The 18883-nt window shown below is 37.2% G+C and overlaps 3 protein-coding genes and 1 non-coding gene across 4 annotated transcripts in view; 3 read left to right on the top strand and 1 right to left on the bottom strand.

Moving 5' to 3' along the window:
* Positions 1 to 919: 919 nt before the first annotated feature.
* Positions 920 to 992, top strand: trnat-ugu (transfer RNA threonine (anticodon UGU)). The gene has a single exon. It is a non-coding gene; the product is annotated as a tRNA-Thr (tRNA).
* Positions 993 to 2434: 1442 nt separating this feature from the next.
* trim35-29 (tripartite motif containing 35-29) lies at positions 2435 to 7496 on the top strand. The gene is made up of 6 exons (XM_052618443.1): positions 2435 to 3068; positions 3188 to 3283; positions 3374 to 3604; positions 3770 to 3792; positions 3874 to 3992; positions 4244 to 7496. The coding sequence occupies exons 1-6, from the start codon at positions 2676 to 2678 to the stop codon at positions 4798 to 4800; spliced, it is 1419 nt and encodes a 472-aa protein (XP_052474403.1). The 5' UTR covers positions 2435 to 2675; the 3' UTR covers positions 4801 to 7496.
* A 314-nt stretch (positions 7497 to 7810) lies between these two features.
* Positions 7811 to 9284, bottom strand: LOC128030660 (INO80 complex subunit C). The gene is made up of 5 exons (XM_052618464.1): positions 8967 to 9284; positions 8762 to 8860; positions 8567 to 8678; positions 8305 to 8372; positions 7811 to 8202 (listed from the first exon to the last, which is right to left on the bottom strand). Exons 1-5 carry the CDS (start codon positions 9180 to 9182, stop codon positions 8071 to 8073), a joined length of 627 nt encoding a protein of 208 aa, XP_052474424.1. The 5' UTR covers positions 9183 to 9284; the 3' UTR covers positions 7811 to 8070.
* Positions 9285 to 12952: 3668 nt separating this feature from the next.
* Positions 12953 to 18883, top strand: part of LOC128030653 (polypeptide N-acetylgalactosaminyltransferase 1-like) — an 83656-nt gene continuing 77725 nt past the window's right edge. The window contains exon 1 of the mRNA XM_052618450.1: positions 12953 to 13303. The gene's annotated coding sequence lies outside the window, so the exon portion shown is untranslated. The remainder of the gene's footprint in view (positions 13304 to 18883) is intronic.

The following is an 18883-nucleotide window of genomic DNA, read 5'->3' as shown; positions in this document are numbered from 1 at the left end:
AGCAGTCTACTAATACATAATAATGATTGATAGACATAGTGACATAGTTACAAAGTACAAAGTAATTGCAAAAACTGACAATGACAAAGTTATTTAGTATAAGGTCTATAGTACAGTATAGTATAAGGTCATCATTAAGACCTTGTCGGCTAAGGATGGCCCTGGTCTAGTATGATGGTTTTTTAACTCCACCCTATTACAAATCCTTCCAGAAGAAGAACATGGGTCTGGGATGTGGAGGTTTGAGAGAAACCAAAGGAGGATAACAGCTTTCTTTAACCTCAATGTCTGGAGTGTATATACAGAGATGATTAATATTTCTTACAATCCCCAGAAAGCGATCAATTCTGTGATCCACACACACTGACAACTACCCTCACAGAGAGAGTCTTCCCATTGTTTTACAGTCATGATGTAAATTCCTCTCTGAGGATGTTACCAGCTAATGTGCATGTAACAACAGAAAAAATGTGTAACACAAGATCATCTACATGATGACGAACAAAAATATATATTAATGAATCAAATATATAATCTAGAAAAGGAAAATGATGGTGTTTCAGAAATATTTATAAATAATGTTTAAAAAATAATGATACATATTTACTGATAATTCTATGTTGATCCACTCTTTATTTCTGATTTGTCTGTGATTTATGTGGGCTAGAAAGTAAATGCAGAAATAAGATCATGTCCGAATAAAACAGTTGAAGATCCATGTTTTCTTAAATGTTAAAATAGTCATCTATGTGCAAGGATACTATGTTACAACAATTAAAAGGCCCCAACAACTTCTAGAGCCACCCTTAGCTTTGACATCCGTTAAGACATCTCAGGCTGCCTGCATCTCTGTGTCTTTGTTATGCTAACTTAAAATGAACCCTTTATAACACATAGATGGGTGACAGACATCAGGAGAGGCTCCATAGCTCAGTGGTTAGAGCACTGGTCTTGTAAACCAGGGGTCGCGAGTTCGATCCTCGCTGGGGCCTAAATGGTTCCATTTTTAAAAGGTGACCTGTTCTGAAAATGACCCTGAAGTTAAGATGAAGATTCAACATACTGTGCTCATATGGATGAACATAAACCTTCAAGAAGGAGGAAAGCTGGGAATTACAGATATCAGACTGAAACACAGTCATCCTTGAGGAGACCAACTAGCAGGTAGACCAGAGGTCCCCAACCCTGCTACCATCCTACAGATTCAAACACATCTGATCCAGCTAAAGAAGGTGTTCAGGGCTACTTGATAATTACAGAGAGGTGTGTTGGAACTGAAGTCTGCAGGACAGTAGCAGGGTTGGACCCTATATCTGTAATTATCAACCCTTTATCTAGAGGCTGTGAGACTTAGTTCTATTTTCTATCATTTATTTACCTGTACTGTACAATGCAGGTTTGTTTTCTCAATGTACCACTGTAATACCTTGAGATGCCGGTAGATGGCAGAAAAATAAAACCTATGTATGAGCTATCGGGGCTACAGTGTACTTAAGTATACAAATTACCAATTATAAATAATATTACGTCAGACATACAGCATAAGAATGAAGATTGTTCTTTTGAAACAGTTTATCGAAAGTCTATAAGTGTAAAGGGGGTCATTTCACTTTATTTTGAGGCAATACATTTCAAATTCACAATGGAAGCAGCCATATGCATCCACAAGCAGATAAAACTTACAAAGATAAAAATGTATGAAAGGACATCAGAGAATGAACATGATGTGAGATGCTGAACTGTTTAGTACAGCTCAACCTGTGTGGTCCTATAAAGTTGATTTCTAACCAAACACCAATCTTTTTTTTTTTTGGCCTTTCTGGATCTATCATTGTCTCTATTATAAAACAAACATGTTATTGATGCTCCCATTTCAGTTATATCAAGACATTTCACTATATAGGGCATATTTCATATTACAATCAAATTTGTGTTTGGACATTAGAGATACATCACATATATGACAGTACAGAAAGATCATATAAAAAGTTTGTTCTGGAGAAACGAGTCACTTACATATGAAGTCACGTGGGTCTCTAGAATGTGACCAATCTGTCCTTTGTCTGATCTTGTTAGACTTAAAAGGTTTATTTAGTGTGATTTGATTTTCTTGTTTTTTTTTCACATATAAGAATACACATATATCTGCAGGGGATTGTGAGTTATTATTTGGTAGCTACAGTTTTTGTTGTAGCTCATATTTACAAAACATAAAAAAGAGAGATACCCGAAATGAAGGGGGAAATCATATCTTATCATTTTATTCAAATGTATTATCTAAATTATGAGCATACTGGTTTGAATTGCAAACAGTTTTTGCAATTACTGCACGTTGTTATTTTCCTCGTTATTTACCTAGAGCGGCTAATGAACCGGAAGTGTCACCTGTAGACTTACTTCCGCATTGAAGAAAAAGGTGCAATGTGCATACTAGCGCATGGTCTGTTCCGCCCTTTAGAACGGCCAAGATGCGATCCATTTTATTTTTCTCAGCGGTGCACAGACTGAACATTTCTTAGACAAATAAAAACAAAAATAAAAAAGGATTTTTGAAGCGCGAATTTCTAAGGACAGACAGCAAGACCACAGATTCTGATGTTTTTGGGGGTTTTTTAAACCGAAGAAGAGAAAGTGAAACAAAGATCAAGATCATTGGTTTTATTCAAAAGCTGAGAATGGCTTCTGTGAAGATAGTATCTGTAGAAGATCTTAATTGTCCAGTGTGCTTTGACATCTTTAAGACTCCTGTTCTTCTGTCATGTAGTCACAGTATCTGTAAAGAGTGTCTTCAAAAGTTCTGGAGAGACAGGGATATTCAGGACTGTCCCATCTGCAGGAGAAGATCCTCAAGAGACGAGCCTCCATGTAATCTGGTGTTAAAGAACTTATGCGAGTCATTCACAGCAGAAAGTGCTTCGGGGTCTGAGGAGGTCTGCAATGTCCACAATGAGAAATTCAAACTCTTCTGCTTGGATCATAAACAGCTTGTGTGTATTGTGTGCAGAGACTCAGAAAAACACTCTAATCACAAATTCAGCCCAGTCAATGAGGCTGTTCCAGCTTACAAAGTAGGACATTTTTCTCTTGTCTCCTAGAAATAATAAAAACATAATTGGTTACAATTATTTATACAATTGGTTCTCCCAGAAAATGCACTTTCACAGATTTTCACTTTGTTAAATTCAAGGAGCAGCTTAATACAGCGCTGAAGTCCTTACAAGAGAAGCTTGAACATGCAGAGAAAAATAAAGGCGAGTGTGATACAACAGTCCGGCACATCAAGGTGAGGATGCAGAGTCAAATCATCAATATTTTCAACACCGAACATATCATGTATTTGTAATTTGTTATATGGGAATGCATATTTTTTCAGACTCAAGCTGAGCTCACAGAACGGCAGATTAGAGAGGAGTTTATGAAGCTTCATCAGTTTCTGCAAGATGAAGAAGAAGCTTCAATCACTGCACTGAGGAAGGAGGAAGAGCAGAAGAGTCAGACGATGAAGGAGAAGCTTGAGGATATGAACAGACAGATCTCAGCTCTATCAGACACAATAAAAGACATAGAGGAGAAGATGAATCGAAGTGACGTCTCATTTCTACACGTGAGAACTGATTTCCATTTCTTCTTGTGCACAAAACTTACTATAAACCTGTATTGAGAAGCTATTTTGACATGATTCATGAATGTGTATATATATATATATATATAAATTGTATAATTATAAATCAATGAGATACTAAATTGTTTTGTACTGTTTATTTTTTAGAGCTTTAATGCCACAATGGAAAGGTAAGTGAGCCGTTGTGTCACTTGTGTTGTTGATTGTGAACTCAAACTGAATGCAGTTCTGACTAGTGAATGTTATTCCAGAGCCCAAAGTTCACAGCAAGATCCACAGATGCTTTCTGGAGCTTTGATTAATGTGGCAGATCATCTGAGAAACCTGACCTTCAGAGTCTGGAAGAAGATGCAGCAACTTGTTCAAAACTGTGAGTCTAAGATATTGCAGATTAAACATATGCAGATATGAAGGAAAAACATTCACCCCCAAACTTGACCCTCATATTTAAAGTCAAAGATGAATAAAGCAAGGGGTCTTTCCATAACACAGAGCAAAGTCCAAGAAACTATGTTAGAAATAAGACAAAGTGTTTATTAATGATAGTGTATTCACTCATTCACTCATACTATTTAAATTAGAATCAGAATAAAAGCACCTGTTGTTTGTATCTCTCATCAGCTCCTGTGACTCTGGACCCAAACACTGCTAATACTTATCTGATCCTCTCTGATGATCTGACCAGTCTGACAAGCAGTGAAAAGTGGCAACAAGTTCCGGATAATCCAGAGAGATTCGATGAATATTCCTGTGTTCTGGGTTCAGAGGGCTTTGACTCAGGAACACACTTCTGGGACGTGGAGGTTGGAGACAATTCAGAGTGGGTTATTGGAGTAACCACAGAATCGAACCAAAGGAAAGGAGACGTTTTCTTCAAAACCAATGTCTGGTGCATGTGGTATGAAGATGGTAAATATTTCTCACAATCCCCACAGAAACCAAACAGACCAGTTCCAGTTAAAGAAAAGCTTCAGAGGGTGAGAGTGGAGCTGGACTGGGACAGAGGAAAACTCTCATTCTGTGATCTTGTAAATAATACACTTCTACGCACAATAACAACCTCCTTCAAAGAGAGAGTCTTTCCATTGTTTTATTCTTTTGATGGATCTGTCCCTCTGAAGATATTACCAGCTACAGTAGTTGTAACAACAGAAAAACAGTTTTGTATGACGCGCTAGTAACATTACATCTGCCTTAATATTAAAGATCAATATAATCGTTTTTGAGCCCAATATCATTCGGCCTTTAACTGAATTAGCTCAAAGTACTCATACTCAAAGGAATCTAATTCTTTAGCTATATGTAATCTTTCACTCAGTTATAATACTGATTATTGTATGTTAATAGCATCTCCAGAGCCTTCCTTTTAACAAGTCTGTCTTCAGCTCTGTCCTCATCTTCAGGACACTAATGCAAGCAAGTGTCATTTGGTCAGTACTTGTCTTTTGAATATCTAGGGATTGTGCTGAAAGGTGCTCCAAGCATTCTGTTTATCATTTTTTACAGGCCTCCAAAATACTCTCCAGCCTTTGTTGAAGAGGTCACAGAAATATTATCAATGATGTCCTCAGAGTTTGACTCTTTTGCTATTGCAAGGGATTTTAATATTCAAATAGATAATGCAAAAACAAAACTACAAAATAAATTATAATGGTTCTAAACACTTTTGACCTGATTCAGCATGTTTCATGGACCCACACACAAAGGTGGACACACTCTAGATTTAATCTTCAGTAGGGGTCTAAACATTTCATCCATTGTTATTAAGGACATAGCACTATCTTATCACTTCTGTACTTTATTTGATATATTGATCTCTGCTACCACTGAATCTAGATCTGTCTCTGTCAGAAGGAGATGCATAAACAAGAACACAAGTGTACTATTTATGGAGGCTATATCTTTAACACCAAGCATTTCTGGAGACTCTTGATATTCTCCTTGATTCCTTTAACTCAAAAGTTAAGAATGTTATTGATGATATAGCTCCAACAAACAGACAGAAATCAGTTTGGAGAAGGTCAACAGCAGTTCAAACTATGAAAAGACAATGCAGAAAAGCCAAGCGGATGTGGCGGAAGATGAAACTTGAAATTCACTATAGCATTTATAAAGACAGCCTTCATGCTTTTAATGTCACAGGTAGACAGAATTTCTTCTCAGACCTTATAAACAATAACTTAAACAACACTCATTCTCTTTTTTGCCACTGTTGAGCAATGCAGAGGTCAGACAGATGAAGTGGTGAATGCCTCACTTCTACTTATTAAGATAATAAATGATACTCGCTTAAATTCTGATTCTGGTAAAATATCAGTGCTGGTATAACTAGATCTCAGTGATGCGTTTGACACATTAGATTATAACATACTTCTACAGAGACTGGAAAACTGGGTCGGGCTTTCTGGGACAGTAGTCAAATGGTTCAGGTCATACTTGGAAGAGTTTATTATCTGAGTATAGGAGAGCAGAAGTCTAAGTGGATGTCCATGACATGCGGAGTCCCACAAGGCTCAATTCTTCCACCGCTCTTGTTTAGCCTGTATGTGCACCCACTTAGTCAGATAATTTACCTAGCCTTATCTCCAAATGACTACAGCCCCATTGACTTCCTCTGCCAATGTATTGGTGAAATTAATAGTTGGATGTGCCAGAACTTTCTTCAGTTAAACAAGGAAAAAACTGAAGTTATTGCATTTTTTTTTAAACAAAGATGACGTTTTCAAGGTAAAAGCATACCTTGACTCTAGGAGTCAAACAACTAAAAATCAAGTCAGAAATCTTGGTGTGATTCTGGAAACAGACCTTAGTTTCAGTAGTCATGTCAAAGCAGTAACTAAATCAGAATACAATCATCTAAAAAACATTGCAAGAATTAGATGTTTTATTTCCAGTCAAGACTTGGAGAAACTTGTTCTTGCCTTTATCACCAGCAGGGTGGACTATTGTAATGGGCTCCTCACGGGACTTCCCAAAAAGAACATTAGAAAGCTGCAGCTCATCCAGAACGCTGCTGCTAGGATTCTGACTAGACCAAGAAAATCTGAGCATATCACACCAGTCCTCAGGTCCTTACACTGGCTCCCAGTTACATTTAGGATTGATTTTAAAGTACTTTTACTCGCCTATAAATCACTCAATGACCCAGGACCAAAATATATTGCAGATATGTTCACTGAATATAAACCTAACAGACCACTCAGATCATTAGGATCGACTGAGTTATAAATACCAAGGGTTCACACAAAACAAGGGGAGTCTGCCTTTAGTTACTATGCTGACGGCAGTTGGAATCAGTTTCCAGAAGAGATCAGATGTGCTAAAACATTTACTCATCTGTTAAGCTGTGCATTTATTGAATGAGCACTGTGCAATGTCCGCACCGATTGCACTGTATTTTATGTAAAATCATTTTCTATTTGTAACTGTTTTAAATTAATTTTAAATAAGTCAATTTTTAAATCATTTCCAAAGTTTAAAAATTGCTTGTTTTTACTTTTGTATTATTTTTCTTCATGACTATTTTACTTAGTTTATGTTAAGCACTTTGAATTAACATTGTGTACGAAATGTGCTATATAAATAAACTTGCCTTGCTTACATACCTTTTGTCACTTTTGCCTGTGATGGTTTTTCAGTCTTATCCTACCATTCTAACAGTTGTTAAGGATTTGATCACGCCAGTGGTGAGATGACTCTCAGACATTACTGAAGTACTGAAGCCATTTAAATTATATTCTTATTTTAATAAGACCAGGCCTGGTGAAATCATATGATAAGGCAAACTTCTCTGTTGTTTGACTGTAATGTTTATGTTTGGGCTTGGAGATTAGAGACATCATGTAAGGCATAATATACTTAAGAACAAATGAAGCCAACTGGGCTCCAAATAAGACAGTGTTGTTCCATATATATATATATATATATATATATATATTTTTTTTTTTTACAGGTGTTTAGTTTACAGTCCTGTGTTAATGTAACTTCAGGGAGAAACTTAAAAAAAAAAAGTTGAAAAAGTTGAGACTCTCTTAAAAGAATGTGTAAGAAATTTTGGGTTTGTTGGTTCTTCCTTCAATGCATCACTGTAAATACCTCCTGATGCTGGTGGATGAGAGCAGAATAAAAAGCAATACTGAGCTTTTCTTTGTTTTTGGTTTATATACACAAACACACATAGATCACAAATAGAGGTGATATCAAGTTTAATTTTACTAAATATACATCATAACGATACAAGTAGTTCACTGAAAACAATCTACTGAAAATCTATTGGGAAAAATTGTCACTCGGTCTTACATTGGTTTAAACTGTCAATTCACAATGAAAGCAACCATAAACATTCACAAGAAACCCAAATTGTTCTGATGCAAGTATATTAGTCCTTTAGATCATATAGCATTCTGTGTTCAGTCAGCAAGTACATGTGTGTTTTGGGGGGTACTCCATTAGGGCACAATGCAGGTGGCTTTACGGAGAGTCAGGTATCCGGTCACCACGTCTGTTGGCAATTGACGGATGTAGGAAAACTCTTCCGTCGATGCAAAACGCAGTTTAGTTTGAGGGTCAGTGTAGTTTGCCTAGGACACAGATACAAACATATTCAGGAGAGGTTCCAGAAATGAAGAGTCAGAATTTTCTTGTACATTATTAATTTTTTTTTTTTTTTACAACAGACTCACCGGAAGACCTGAGATGTCAGAGTACTTTTTAGCAGGTTTCATAGATGGAAGTGCATCTATGCTGCAGTCTGACAGAAAAAAAGACAATTGGGATTTAAATATTGTCAACATAAATCAACAATTACACTCTGACATGACTTTTAAGATATAAACACATCCATGTAACTGAAAGGTTGGGCAATAATTATATGCCTTATATAACTTCTTTGACAATACTAGTCTGATTAATACATGTTTTATGACTTTTGTAAGTCAGACTCACAGTTAGGATCAGAGATTTTCCAGGGCAGTGCTTTCTCCGCTGCTAAAATCTGCTTCAGATTCTTCCACGTCCGATTCTTCTTCCCTGCTGCTGCTCCACCGATACCTGAGTGCTAGTGAAGCAGCAAGAACTTCTGAATCAATTTAACTGCAACAGAGATTTTTTTTTTCTATCTTTACTCTGAAACAATCTTACCACAAATTTGGGGTCCTTAAAAGGAAGACATTTGGGAGAGGTTTCTAGATAAACAGCTCCCACAGGTTTTCCCTCAGAAGTCGACTCCACTGGGGCAACCTGTGACAAATGTAGCACCATCAATGAGAAACATTTCGTTATGTAATAAACCAAGGAATGTAAAACGTAGACCTGTGACGTAGAGAGGATATAGTTGATTCTTTACCTGAGCTTGAGTAGCTGAGGATGCAGGTTGTGTTTTTTTCTTTTTACCGCTGTTGTTATGTGGCTGCGCGGTTGCGGGAGTCGCGGGACTGACGGCTCGTTTCTTACCCCGGGCCTGAGCGACTAACGCCGCCGCTGTCACAGATTTACCCGTCGAGAGCGTCGCTGGATTTAAATCCTTTGCCTTTGATATTCCCGGATCGGAAGGGACAGACATTTGCCTTCACTGACTTTTTACAAACATAACCTGGAATTTAATACACACATTAGCCTGCAGATAATCAAAACATCCTGTTCACCCGGAAGTAATGAAAACGTGCCAGACGGTTGGATTCCGTTGATATCACAGTCGATTTCGCAAGATGAATTATTGCAAATAAAACACAAAATCAAAGATCATTGTTATTTATAGCTACAGAAATGATCATCTTTCAGCTTGTTTTATATGTGTTCTGAGGTTTAGTTAGATGGCAAACACTTGTTCAAATCTAAATTGAAAACAATAAAATGGATGTTCTTGCATAGATTGAGCCTAACATCTCTGTAATATATTTACAGTTTAATTTAAAATAGGGCCAAAACATTGCCTATTCCCTTTCACAGCAGTTAGCTGAAGTTAAGTTTGATTTATGCTCTATGACAGACTCATTACAGAATACAAGAAGGTAACGCCATTTATATTTCAATCACATGTTGCTGGGGGAAATAAATGACTAATTAACTTTGTTAAAAACAGATGTCAGGTAATTATTTTTCATCTCTCTGAAGAGTTTGATACTACATCCACCACAGTGGCATTGTCCTTCAACATTTCTCTTCTCATCTTTCTTTCACTGAGCGAGAGAGAAATGTAATGAAAATGGACACAGCATCTAAAACAGTTATTTAAATTTTAACCATTCAGAGTGTAGTTGTAAATTTGTGATTTTAACTCATGTACAGATCAAAACACAACAGCCTTAATATGAAAACATTTATATTTCTTCTCCTTAATGATGTCTAACTTGAGTTTATTTTTATAGCAATCAGGTATATAGAGTTATATAATGTTTTGCCTGTTTTACATCACATCCACGGAGAGGAAACTTTAAAGAGGTGAGTGTCACCTTTCTTCATTTCATTCTCTCTGTTCTTGTCCTTTCTTTGAATGCCATTGCTTGTCATTTCACCTTTTTTGGCATCTCAAATGTCAACTTCAGAGTTCACTACGTTCTCTTTCATATGGACCCCTCTGAATGTTTTGAAGTTAAATATTGTAGGAGACATAAAGAGAAAAAATGAGAGTAATCACATGTAGTCTTCAAGTTTATTCATTGCTGCCAGTACTTTTATCATTCAAACATCTATTCAATGATGTATGTCATTTTCTTTATTGCACCTGGATTTCTTAACAATTTCATGATAATTTAATTCCTACTTCTCCAAACATTGACATTGTTGTAGAATTTCATGACTATTCAGGGCGGTCAAAAGGCTAATAATTCTTGTGATATTTGAAATCCTTTGTGAATCATGAAGCATTTGCATAAAACTAACTTATTATTTAAATACAAATGATACACACATTAACTCTTTCTTTAACTTTTTTTCAACCAGTTTTCAGAGATGCCTTCATGTAAAACTAAGATATTTCCTTTGGCACTTCTAAAGTCTTATAGTAAATAAAACTTTCACACACATTATCCTGGTATCTTGTTGACATTGCTTGATAATTATCACTGTTATCATGCGCACACACACACACACACACACACACACACACACACACACACAGCAGACGACTCTCAGTATTCAGTTGTGTATTTGAGGTTTGTTGCAACTGAGTGACTTTCTAAACAATGACCCAGGAAAAAGCCCACTCTTTTATTTATTGCCATTTAAGTTTGAATCTTAAATATTCATGATTGTTTGCAATTGAAACTCAACACAGAATCCCCATGTATAATTTATTTATGTATTTTATGCACTAGCCACTTGTAGCAGCATTGTCTTGATTAAATATAAATGAGATGTCAAATGTGTCCAGTGCGTTCTTTGCCCCATTCTTCTCCCAACATTTTATAAAAACAGTAACTCAGCCATAGTACCGTCAAAAAACTACAGCAGGACTAACTTGAGGTGAAACAAACAGACCTATTCAGGTCAACTTCCAAGAGAGGATGCAGACCCAACACTACAGCAGGAAAGAGGAGCTCCGTCCCTTCTTATCAGCGGCCGCCTGCAACATCTCAGTGGTTTTCTCCAAGGAAGAGGGATGTGTGTGTGTGTGTGTGTGCATGCTAATGTTAGTCTGAGGGACAAATGCACAGAGAGGATTGTAGAATAAAAAAGCAGACTATATGCAGTGTCAGCAGAGAAGGTTTGATAAGTAATATTACAGTGTACAGATTTAATAGCACCAGATATGGCACTTTTATTTTCCACTATCACTAAAACATAAGCATAAGTCATAAGACAAAGGTAAGTTAAGCAAGCACATTTAAGGAAAATATTAGTTTTCATTTATATTTGTTAAGTTTTTGCATATTAAAATTGCTATTTTTGCTAAAACAAGCTAAATTCAGAAGTAATTTAAAAGTAAAAAAAAATCTATCTATCTATCTATCTATCTATCTATCTATCTATACACACACACACACACAATAATAAAATAAACTTAAAATAGAGTGAAGAACCGAATATTAGAAAAATATAAATACTAAGGATAATGATGAATCAAATAATCAAATGAAGGGTTTTACATCTGCCAAGCACACAGGGCAAGGGTCATGCTGCTGTTGCCATTTTATTTTTCTCAAACCAGGAAGTATGTGGGTTTTTTTTCCAAAGTGCAGAAATAATCTCACCACAGGATGTCAACATTATGCACCAGTTTGAATCAAAGCAGTGCAAAACAAAGTAGCATATGTAGGATGATGGGTGACATTATGTAAAATTATATAAGCAAAAAAAGTAAGTAGCACTTTAACAAAAGAATAAACCAAAGTGCTGTTATTTTAAAACTTAAAATAACAGCACTTAATAGTGGACCCACATCACACCTCTGATAATGACCAGTGGCCTTAAATGGTGCCCAAAAGGGTACAGTACTCTGTAATGGTACCATGAAGTGTTGCTCACTTGTAGATCACAGGCTTTCTGGGAGGGATGTAGATTCATAAGAGTGAGTAGTAGAAGGGTGCTGACCTGTGGCTGTTCTTTATTTAAGTATCAAGGTCTTGAACGTGATGAAGACGTCAACCGGTTGCCAGTGCAGGGAGATAAATATAGGTGTGACATGGGCCCTTCTGGGCTTGTTGAAGATCAGTCATGCTGCTGCTTTCGGATTCATTTGAAGAGGTTTGTTTGTGCATGATACAAGTCCCGCCAAAAGAGCATTGCAGTTGTCCAGCCTAGAAAATGACAAGGTCCTCGATAAGAAGTTGTGCTCCGTTAGGAAGTATGCTACATTTATAACAATAACATAGCATAACAATGCTACACAATAAAAGCAATAGTCATAAAAAACATGATTATATAGTCACTTGATAATATGCCTAATACAGTATTTGTACCAGTGTTCGATTGATTTGCTGGCACACTTCTGGTGTTGTCAACATTGTTTATGCAGTACAAAAATGTGTCATTTTGCATTTGTTGGGCCAGGGAAGTTCATGAATAAGAATTATATCATGAATAAAGCAAGATAACGATCATGTAATTAATATTAAATCTGTAAAAAAAACTGAGCAGCATCCTGGTTGGGTTAGCGAAGGAATAAAGCTATATAGAACTCTCTCACTTCCAGAAGAGAAACTCTGCAGCTTTTTTTTCTTCACAATGACTTGTATTATATATTTAGTCAGAGAGTTAGATGGTTGATGTCAGTATTTCCACTGTCCATCCATGGCTTTCCCACATTTGTGCAACAGAAGCCATTAATGCCATCACATTGACAGTTCTCTTCCGGGTTGACAGAGTGGGCGGGTTTCTTCAGATGCTCCGTTAGACCGAGTAGCGGCGCTCAGTGCTTACAGCCGGAGCGCAGCGCTTGTCCCGCGGACGGAGTGTCCTCGATCTTCGGCCAGTTTAACACCATAATTACCAGCGAACAGGCCGCCCGCGCCCACTTAACTAACGGGTTAACATACCTCTCGGAATGAGACGGCGGAGTTAGAGAAAAGCGCTGTATTTGAGGCCAGCTCTCCGCTCGATCATGTTTGGGATTAATTTTTGAGGCTCTCCGATCTGAAGATCAATTTTTTTCCAGCGCGTGGAGCCTCAGAACTGCACTGGGACGAAGCGAAGGACTAAAGGCGGTCTCTCTCATCGTCTCGTGCGCTGTCGAAACGAGAAAAGGTAAAATCACTTAATTTCTACATCTAACAGAGTGGGTTTCTCGGGCTCTTCTGAAGCCGGCTGGTTTTTATGGTCTGTTCATGTGTCAGTAGTGTTCAGCAGAAAGACAGGAGGTTAAAGAGGAGCAGCGCTGTTTCCATACGACAATTCGACCTTTTTTTTTTTTATTGATTCTCAATAAAATTTCTTGTAAGAAAGCGAACCCGAGCGCAGTGAAGGCATGTATGGCAAGCCGTCATATTAAATTCCTCTTTAACGCTGGCTCATTATGTTGGATTATATTACTAGGCTACTTATTGAGTAATTTATCAGTAAGTTATAAAATATTAACTAACAATGAGCAATACTTTTGCTATAGTTTTTTTAAAATTAATCTCTGTTAACGTTAATAAAATACAACTATTTATTGTTAGTTCAAATCAATTCAGTAATGTTAACAGATTCAACTTTTGTATTCATGTATTAGTATATGTTGAAATGACTTAAGATTTAAGAAGTGGTTTTCATTGATAGTTCATGTTAACTAATGGAGTCAGCTATTGTCAACAAATGAAACACTTGTTTACCTGTATTTTTCATTATTAGGCTACCTGAACGTACTTATTCAGGTTCTTGTTTTCATTCTAGTAGTTAGTAGTACAGGTTAATGAGACACTATCTCAGGTTCTACTAGTAACTTTCCTTATATCACTAGTTGCAATAGTTTTTTTTTTAAATGTGTATGTAATTATTAGTCAAAATGGCTGCTTTATAGGTACATTAAAAATGTTACAGCGGTTGGAATATTTATTACTGTCTAATAAAGAGCTACTGATAATCAGATGTCATTAGAAAAACTTGATATTAAATATATATATACTAATAGAAATGAATAGATATGAGTAACCTATAAAATAGTCACTAGCACTAAGAGATTAGTACTAACCATTATTGAAATTCAAATTTAGAATTGATTCTAGTCAGAATTAAATGGCTTACATCTGAATAACAAGTTCCCATCGAATTCAGTGGTGACGTTTTGTTTGAATTTATTACAGAAAACATTGGAATAGTTATTAGTCATTTTGGGAAAGTGACTAGTAACAAAGGAATAAGTACTGTTAACTTATTAGTAGTAAAAAAATTTTTATCATGGAGCTGATTCGGAGTGAGTTGCTTCTATTCTTCTGCTGTCGAATTCAGTGATGGGAATATTTGACCCCGAGATGACTTGTTTGTGTGTTTGAATTATGTAATTTTGCTATGCTTATTGCTGAATAGCACTTGTCTGGTATAAGAGCTGTTTTATGGTTCAGTGGCCCTCAGGAGTCCATTGATGACATGACAGGCAAAATTGAGCATGCTTTTGTCAAACACCCCAAGTTGTCATCATCACGTATCATGTTGCTGGTTGCTGAAGCTTTCCGAAATAAGTTGTCAGTCATGCTTACAGCCAATGACGCTCCTCAAACTGCTGGCAGATCAGGCAGCATCCACTCCTTTAAATTTGATTACATTTGGAGCTCTGTGTTGGGGCCGTCTTTAAAGATCCAGTGGATGATTGATCATCAAGACAGATGGTGCACTTATGTCTCAGTAATCACTCGAAGGACCATTAGAAGATGAGGGCATGGAGACGGCGGGCAGTGGGCCCCTAGAGTCAAAAATGAAGCTGTACAAGCAGAGGATGCAGGAACGAATCTGTCAAGTTTTTTCACAGAGGAGAGAACAAGCTATCCATTATTTATTTGCTACTTTCACTGGCCTTCTTCTCTGCTCTAAACTGCACACTGACTATGTGGATTTTGGACAGACCCCTGGCTACATGTGTTCTTTAGTTGGGGGGGTTGTTGATAGTGCCGGTGTGTGAGGGGGTAAAGCGTAGCCTGAAGGCATCAAATGGTAGCTGTGCTTGGAGAATACGTTAAACCATAAAAGGTAGAGAGGCAATGCATCGCTTTAAGACTGTGATTTATTTCTAGTCTGTGCAGTATTGTTTTGATACTTTTTTTTGCGTGAATAATTAATTGAATCAACACAAGATTTTGTGTGTATAACAGATATTTATATATAAAAAAATTTTGAATTAGTTTTTTAAAACCTCAAATGACATTACAAAACAATATTATATTATTACCCTAAAAATGATAGAATAAAGTAGTAGGATAAACATTTTAAAGAAAAAAGACATAAGATGTACATTAACAATGGATGTAATATTGGAGTAATGTTATTAACTATGGTAAAATAAAGTGAGAAATAGGGCTGGGTGATATATCTAACGATGTGATCATGCGCATCTAATCAGTAAAGCTGCTTCCGTGATCACCGCTAAAATCGCCATCACCTGCTTATAATTGGAGTGGCATTTAATAGACAGAGCCGTAGATCACTGATGAATCGTCTTCGATAATGATCGCGATATTGCGTAGCTTGTCAGCGATCTACGGCTCTTTCTATTAAATGCAACTCCAATTATAAGCAGGTGATGGCGATTTTAGCGGTGATCATGGAAGCAGCTTTACTGATTAGATGCACATAATCATATCGTTAGATATATCACCCAGCCCTAGTGAGAAAAAGAAAAAAGAATGCTTAATAATTAAAGAGTATTACTTAATAAACGCATGTTTAAATTGACCTCATAATCATAATGTTGTAACTTAAAAAAAATGTAAAAATGAAATGGTATAGATCTGGTATACATCTCTCTAGTGAAGTATACCAGACTTCTCCAATCAATTGGTCTGCTTAAACTCCGCCCCTTTGCAATCACCTACATCTCAAAATCCAATCAACAACCTTTGAATAGAACCAAATTCCCACCCCATGCTTTTTTGGATAATCTGTTACACTCAGAGTTACATCACAGTATGGAATAAAATATCTGCTGCTGCTTCCGTTTCATCGTGAAAATCCAAAAAATCATTAATAACGTAATGTTCTTGGCAGTAGTTAAAGATAAGGTCAGGCAGATGTGGAAGTAACTTAGTGCTGAGAAATCTCGGAGAGGATACACTGCTGGTTCCTACATTTATAGGAAATGAATCATATTCCACGGGACCAGGCTGTGCAGCACTGCATGCTGTTTCCCCTCTTGGCAAGACTTCAGCAGAACTGCAGATGTGCATCCTTAAAGCGTACAGTTTTCGGCATGCGCATGCTTGGTTGTGCGAATGAGGCGCATGTTGTTGGACTGACAGTGACAGTGACAGCACTGCTTTTGACACACTATTGTGCGTTTGCCTTTAGCTTGGTTCTTTATGTGCTGGTGTGTGTTCGTTGACGTTTGTGTTGTGGAAGGGGGGGGGCCGTGTTGTTTAGTGAGGCTTTGGAACAATAGTCTCATTCTGTGACTCCCTCTAGCTGCTGCCCGGGCCTGGCCGAGCGCTTGCCAGAACAGACAGACAGATGGAAGGGATCGTGTTCCTGCCGGCACCTGGCATCACAGAGCACAGGAATGCCATTGTTCCTTGGTAACCCAGCGGCTGACTCGCTTTCCTGGACAGGCAATGTCGAAGCGAGGGTGGAACTGAATTATAAGTCACATGACGCAATGCATAACAGTTGAAGTGCTGTTAAATGTCATTGGCAACGTCTGACATGAGAGCTTAGGAGAGTGATACCTTATGAAGCTTAAGACTGTTGTCCAGGGTCATCGGTAATGGATTAGATTAACATCCTCCGAAGCACTCTGATACTAACATTCGGGTTAATGGGGATCTGCAGAGGGCCAGTTGATTATGGCTGCTAGACGAGGCAGGACCTTTAAGGACATATTTGAATACATAGGCTTTAAATAGAAATGACCGCAAACAAATAATGTTTTAGTACCTTTCCTGCTAGGTTCTTGCAGTCAGAAAGTTTTTTTTTCAAGCTTCATTACTAACCTCAGTCTGTCTGTTTTAAGTTTGCCCAGCCTTATCTCTTCAAGATTGCAGGTCAACACTAAGACTATTTCTAAGTTAATAGAAATAGTCTTAGTGTTGTAGATGGTTTAAACGTATTCTAAAGTTTGAATAAGTAGAGTGGAATTTTTTTAAAACAATAAATAGAGAATAGTGAACTTTTGTACTTTTTTTTTGAAGATTTAGTAAAAAAAAATGTTTCAAGATCAGTTTTAGGATTTAAGATAGCCCCGCCCCCAAACCCACACCATTGGTTGTGGCAGTGTTGGTATGTTGAACTGGTCGGAATATGCAATTGTTTGCAGCAATATTTAGCACCAAACAACCACAGTATTTACAATTTTTGAGGAAGTCTATCTATAAATGGCTTGAGCAGAAAGTAAATTGAAAACTTGAACTAACGTAAAGTAATGAACGTATTTCTTTATGGTTAGTTTTAGTTAACTGTAATAACCCTGCAAATGCACATTTAGTAACTAAAACGGTTTCACTTGAAAAAGCGAGGTGGGGAACTGAAACATCAAGGGATGTAAAAACAAAAACTGGCAAGACAGAGAGAGGGAACTGTCCTGTGAGAAATGGAGCAGGAGACAGATGAGATCAGCATAAAATTCCTCCAACACCAAAGTTATGTTTTTAAAAAGCACCTGAATATTGGTAAGCTTTGGTTAGTATTAGTAAGAACGATGTTCTGTATGTGTCTAATATGTAGGGGATAGAAACGGATCTGTGAAACAAGAAAGTCATCCATGTTTGGAAGGACGTAAGGGTGAATAAATGATAACAGAATTAGTATTTTTGCTTGCACTATGCCTTAAAGTTCCAGCCGTGTGTTTGTCTAACAGAGGCAGCTGGGCTGTAATTAGATTTCCTCCAGACTCTTATTGCTGTGGAGATGCAGATCTCCAGTTTATGGTCCACTGGCTAACAAATTCACCATAATGATGATCTCTGAGTTTTTTCATTCGATTTGGGGCAATATCTGTAGAAAATGTTGATGGGGTTTTTTGAGCCGACGTTGCACTGTTCAACGCTTATCTCAAATGAAATTAAAGCTCATTAGGACTGATTTGATCAGTGGCCCGTTGGTCGACGTCACATGCTTTTTATCACAAGGCTGTCTAACAGATAGCGTGACATCATCGCCAAGCTGCCATTTTGAATCCCCACATCTTCAGACTGCATTTGGAGCATATTTGGCATTGTTGACATTAACAAGATTATTTCTTCTCCTAGTGGGCTGGAGGATGATTAATCACAGGAGATCCCCTTCTCCACGCATTGGGATCCTTCTTTGATTTCCTTTCATCTTCGCTCTTCACATCTCCCTTGCTATCATTCTCTCTCTCTTTCTCTATCTCTCCTCCTTCTGTTGCGTTTAATCTATCATTTTAAATATTCTTTCTCTGGTCTCAGTCATATTTAGCAATGAATCATTTTCCCTTCGAGCATAAGGACCTAAATGCAATATCCTTATTTTCTGATCAGTGTCAGTTGTGAGACAGTGATCTAAATTGATGTTTTGTGATGACTAAAACAATATAGGCAAGTACTGTGGTAGTGAAACTCATTTTAATCTCCTGCAATATAAGCAAAATACATATCTGGAAATGGTTCAATAGAGCATCTGGCAGAACTTCGGAATTAGATTGGAGTAATGAGTTAGTTGTCCACTTGTTTCCTTCTCCTAATG

Source organism: Carassius gibelio, chromosome A16, assembly GCF_023724105.1.
Source record: "Carassius gibelio isolate Cgi1373 ecotype wild population from Czech Republic chromosome A16, carGib1.2-hapl.c, whole genome shotgun sequence".
NCBI lineage: Eukaryota > Metazoa > Chordata > Actinopteri > Cypriniformes > Cyprinidae > Carassius > Carassius gibelio.
The sequence above is the reverse complement of the archived record's forward strand: the minus strand, read 5'-3'. Positions and strand labels throughout refer to the sequence as shown.

What these genes read in the sequence shown, in the direction of transcription:
- LOC128030660 (XM_052618464.1), bottom strand. Translation starts at nt 9,182, where the DNA reads ATGTCTGTCCCTTCCGATCCGGGAATATCAAAGGCAAAGGATTTAAAT. An exon ending in TTAAGGACCCCAAATTTGTG is followed by an intron (nt 8,679 to 8,761) that starts GTAAGATTGTTT and finishes CTGCTTCACTAG; the next exon opens with CACTCAGGTATCGGTGGAGC. An exon ending in CTGACATCTCAGGTCTTCCG is followed by an intron (nt 8,203 to 8,304) that starts GTGAGTCTGTTG and finishes TCTGTGTCCTAG; the next exon opens with GCAAACTACACTGACCCTCA.
- trim35-29 (XM_052618443.1), top strand. Translation starts at nt 2,676, where the DNA reads ATGGCTTCTGTGAAGATAGTATCTGTAGAAGATCTTAATTGTCCAGTG. An exon ending in GTGACGTCTCATTTCTACAC is followed by an intron (nt 3,605 to 3,769) that starts GTGAGAACTGAT and finishes TTTATTTTTTAG; the next exon opens with AGCTTTAATGCCACAATGGA. An exon ending in GCAGCAACTTGTTCAAAACT is followed by an intron (nt 3,993 to 4,243) that starts GTGAGTCTAAGA and finishes ATCTCTCATCAG; the next exon opens with CTCCTGTGACTCTGGACCCA.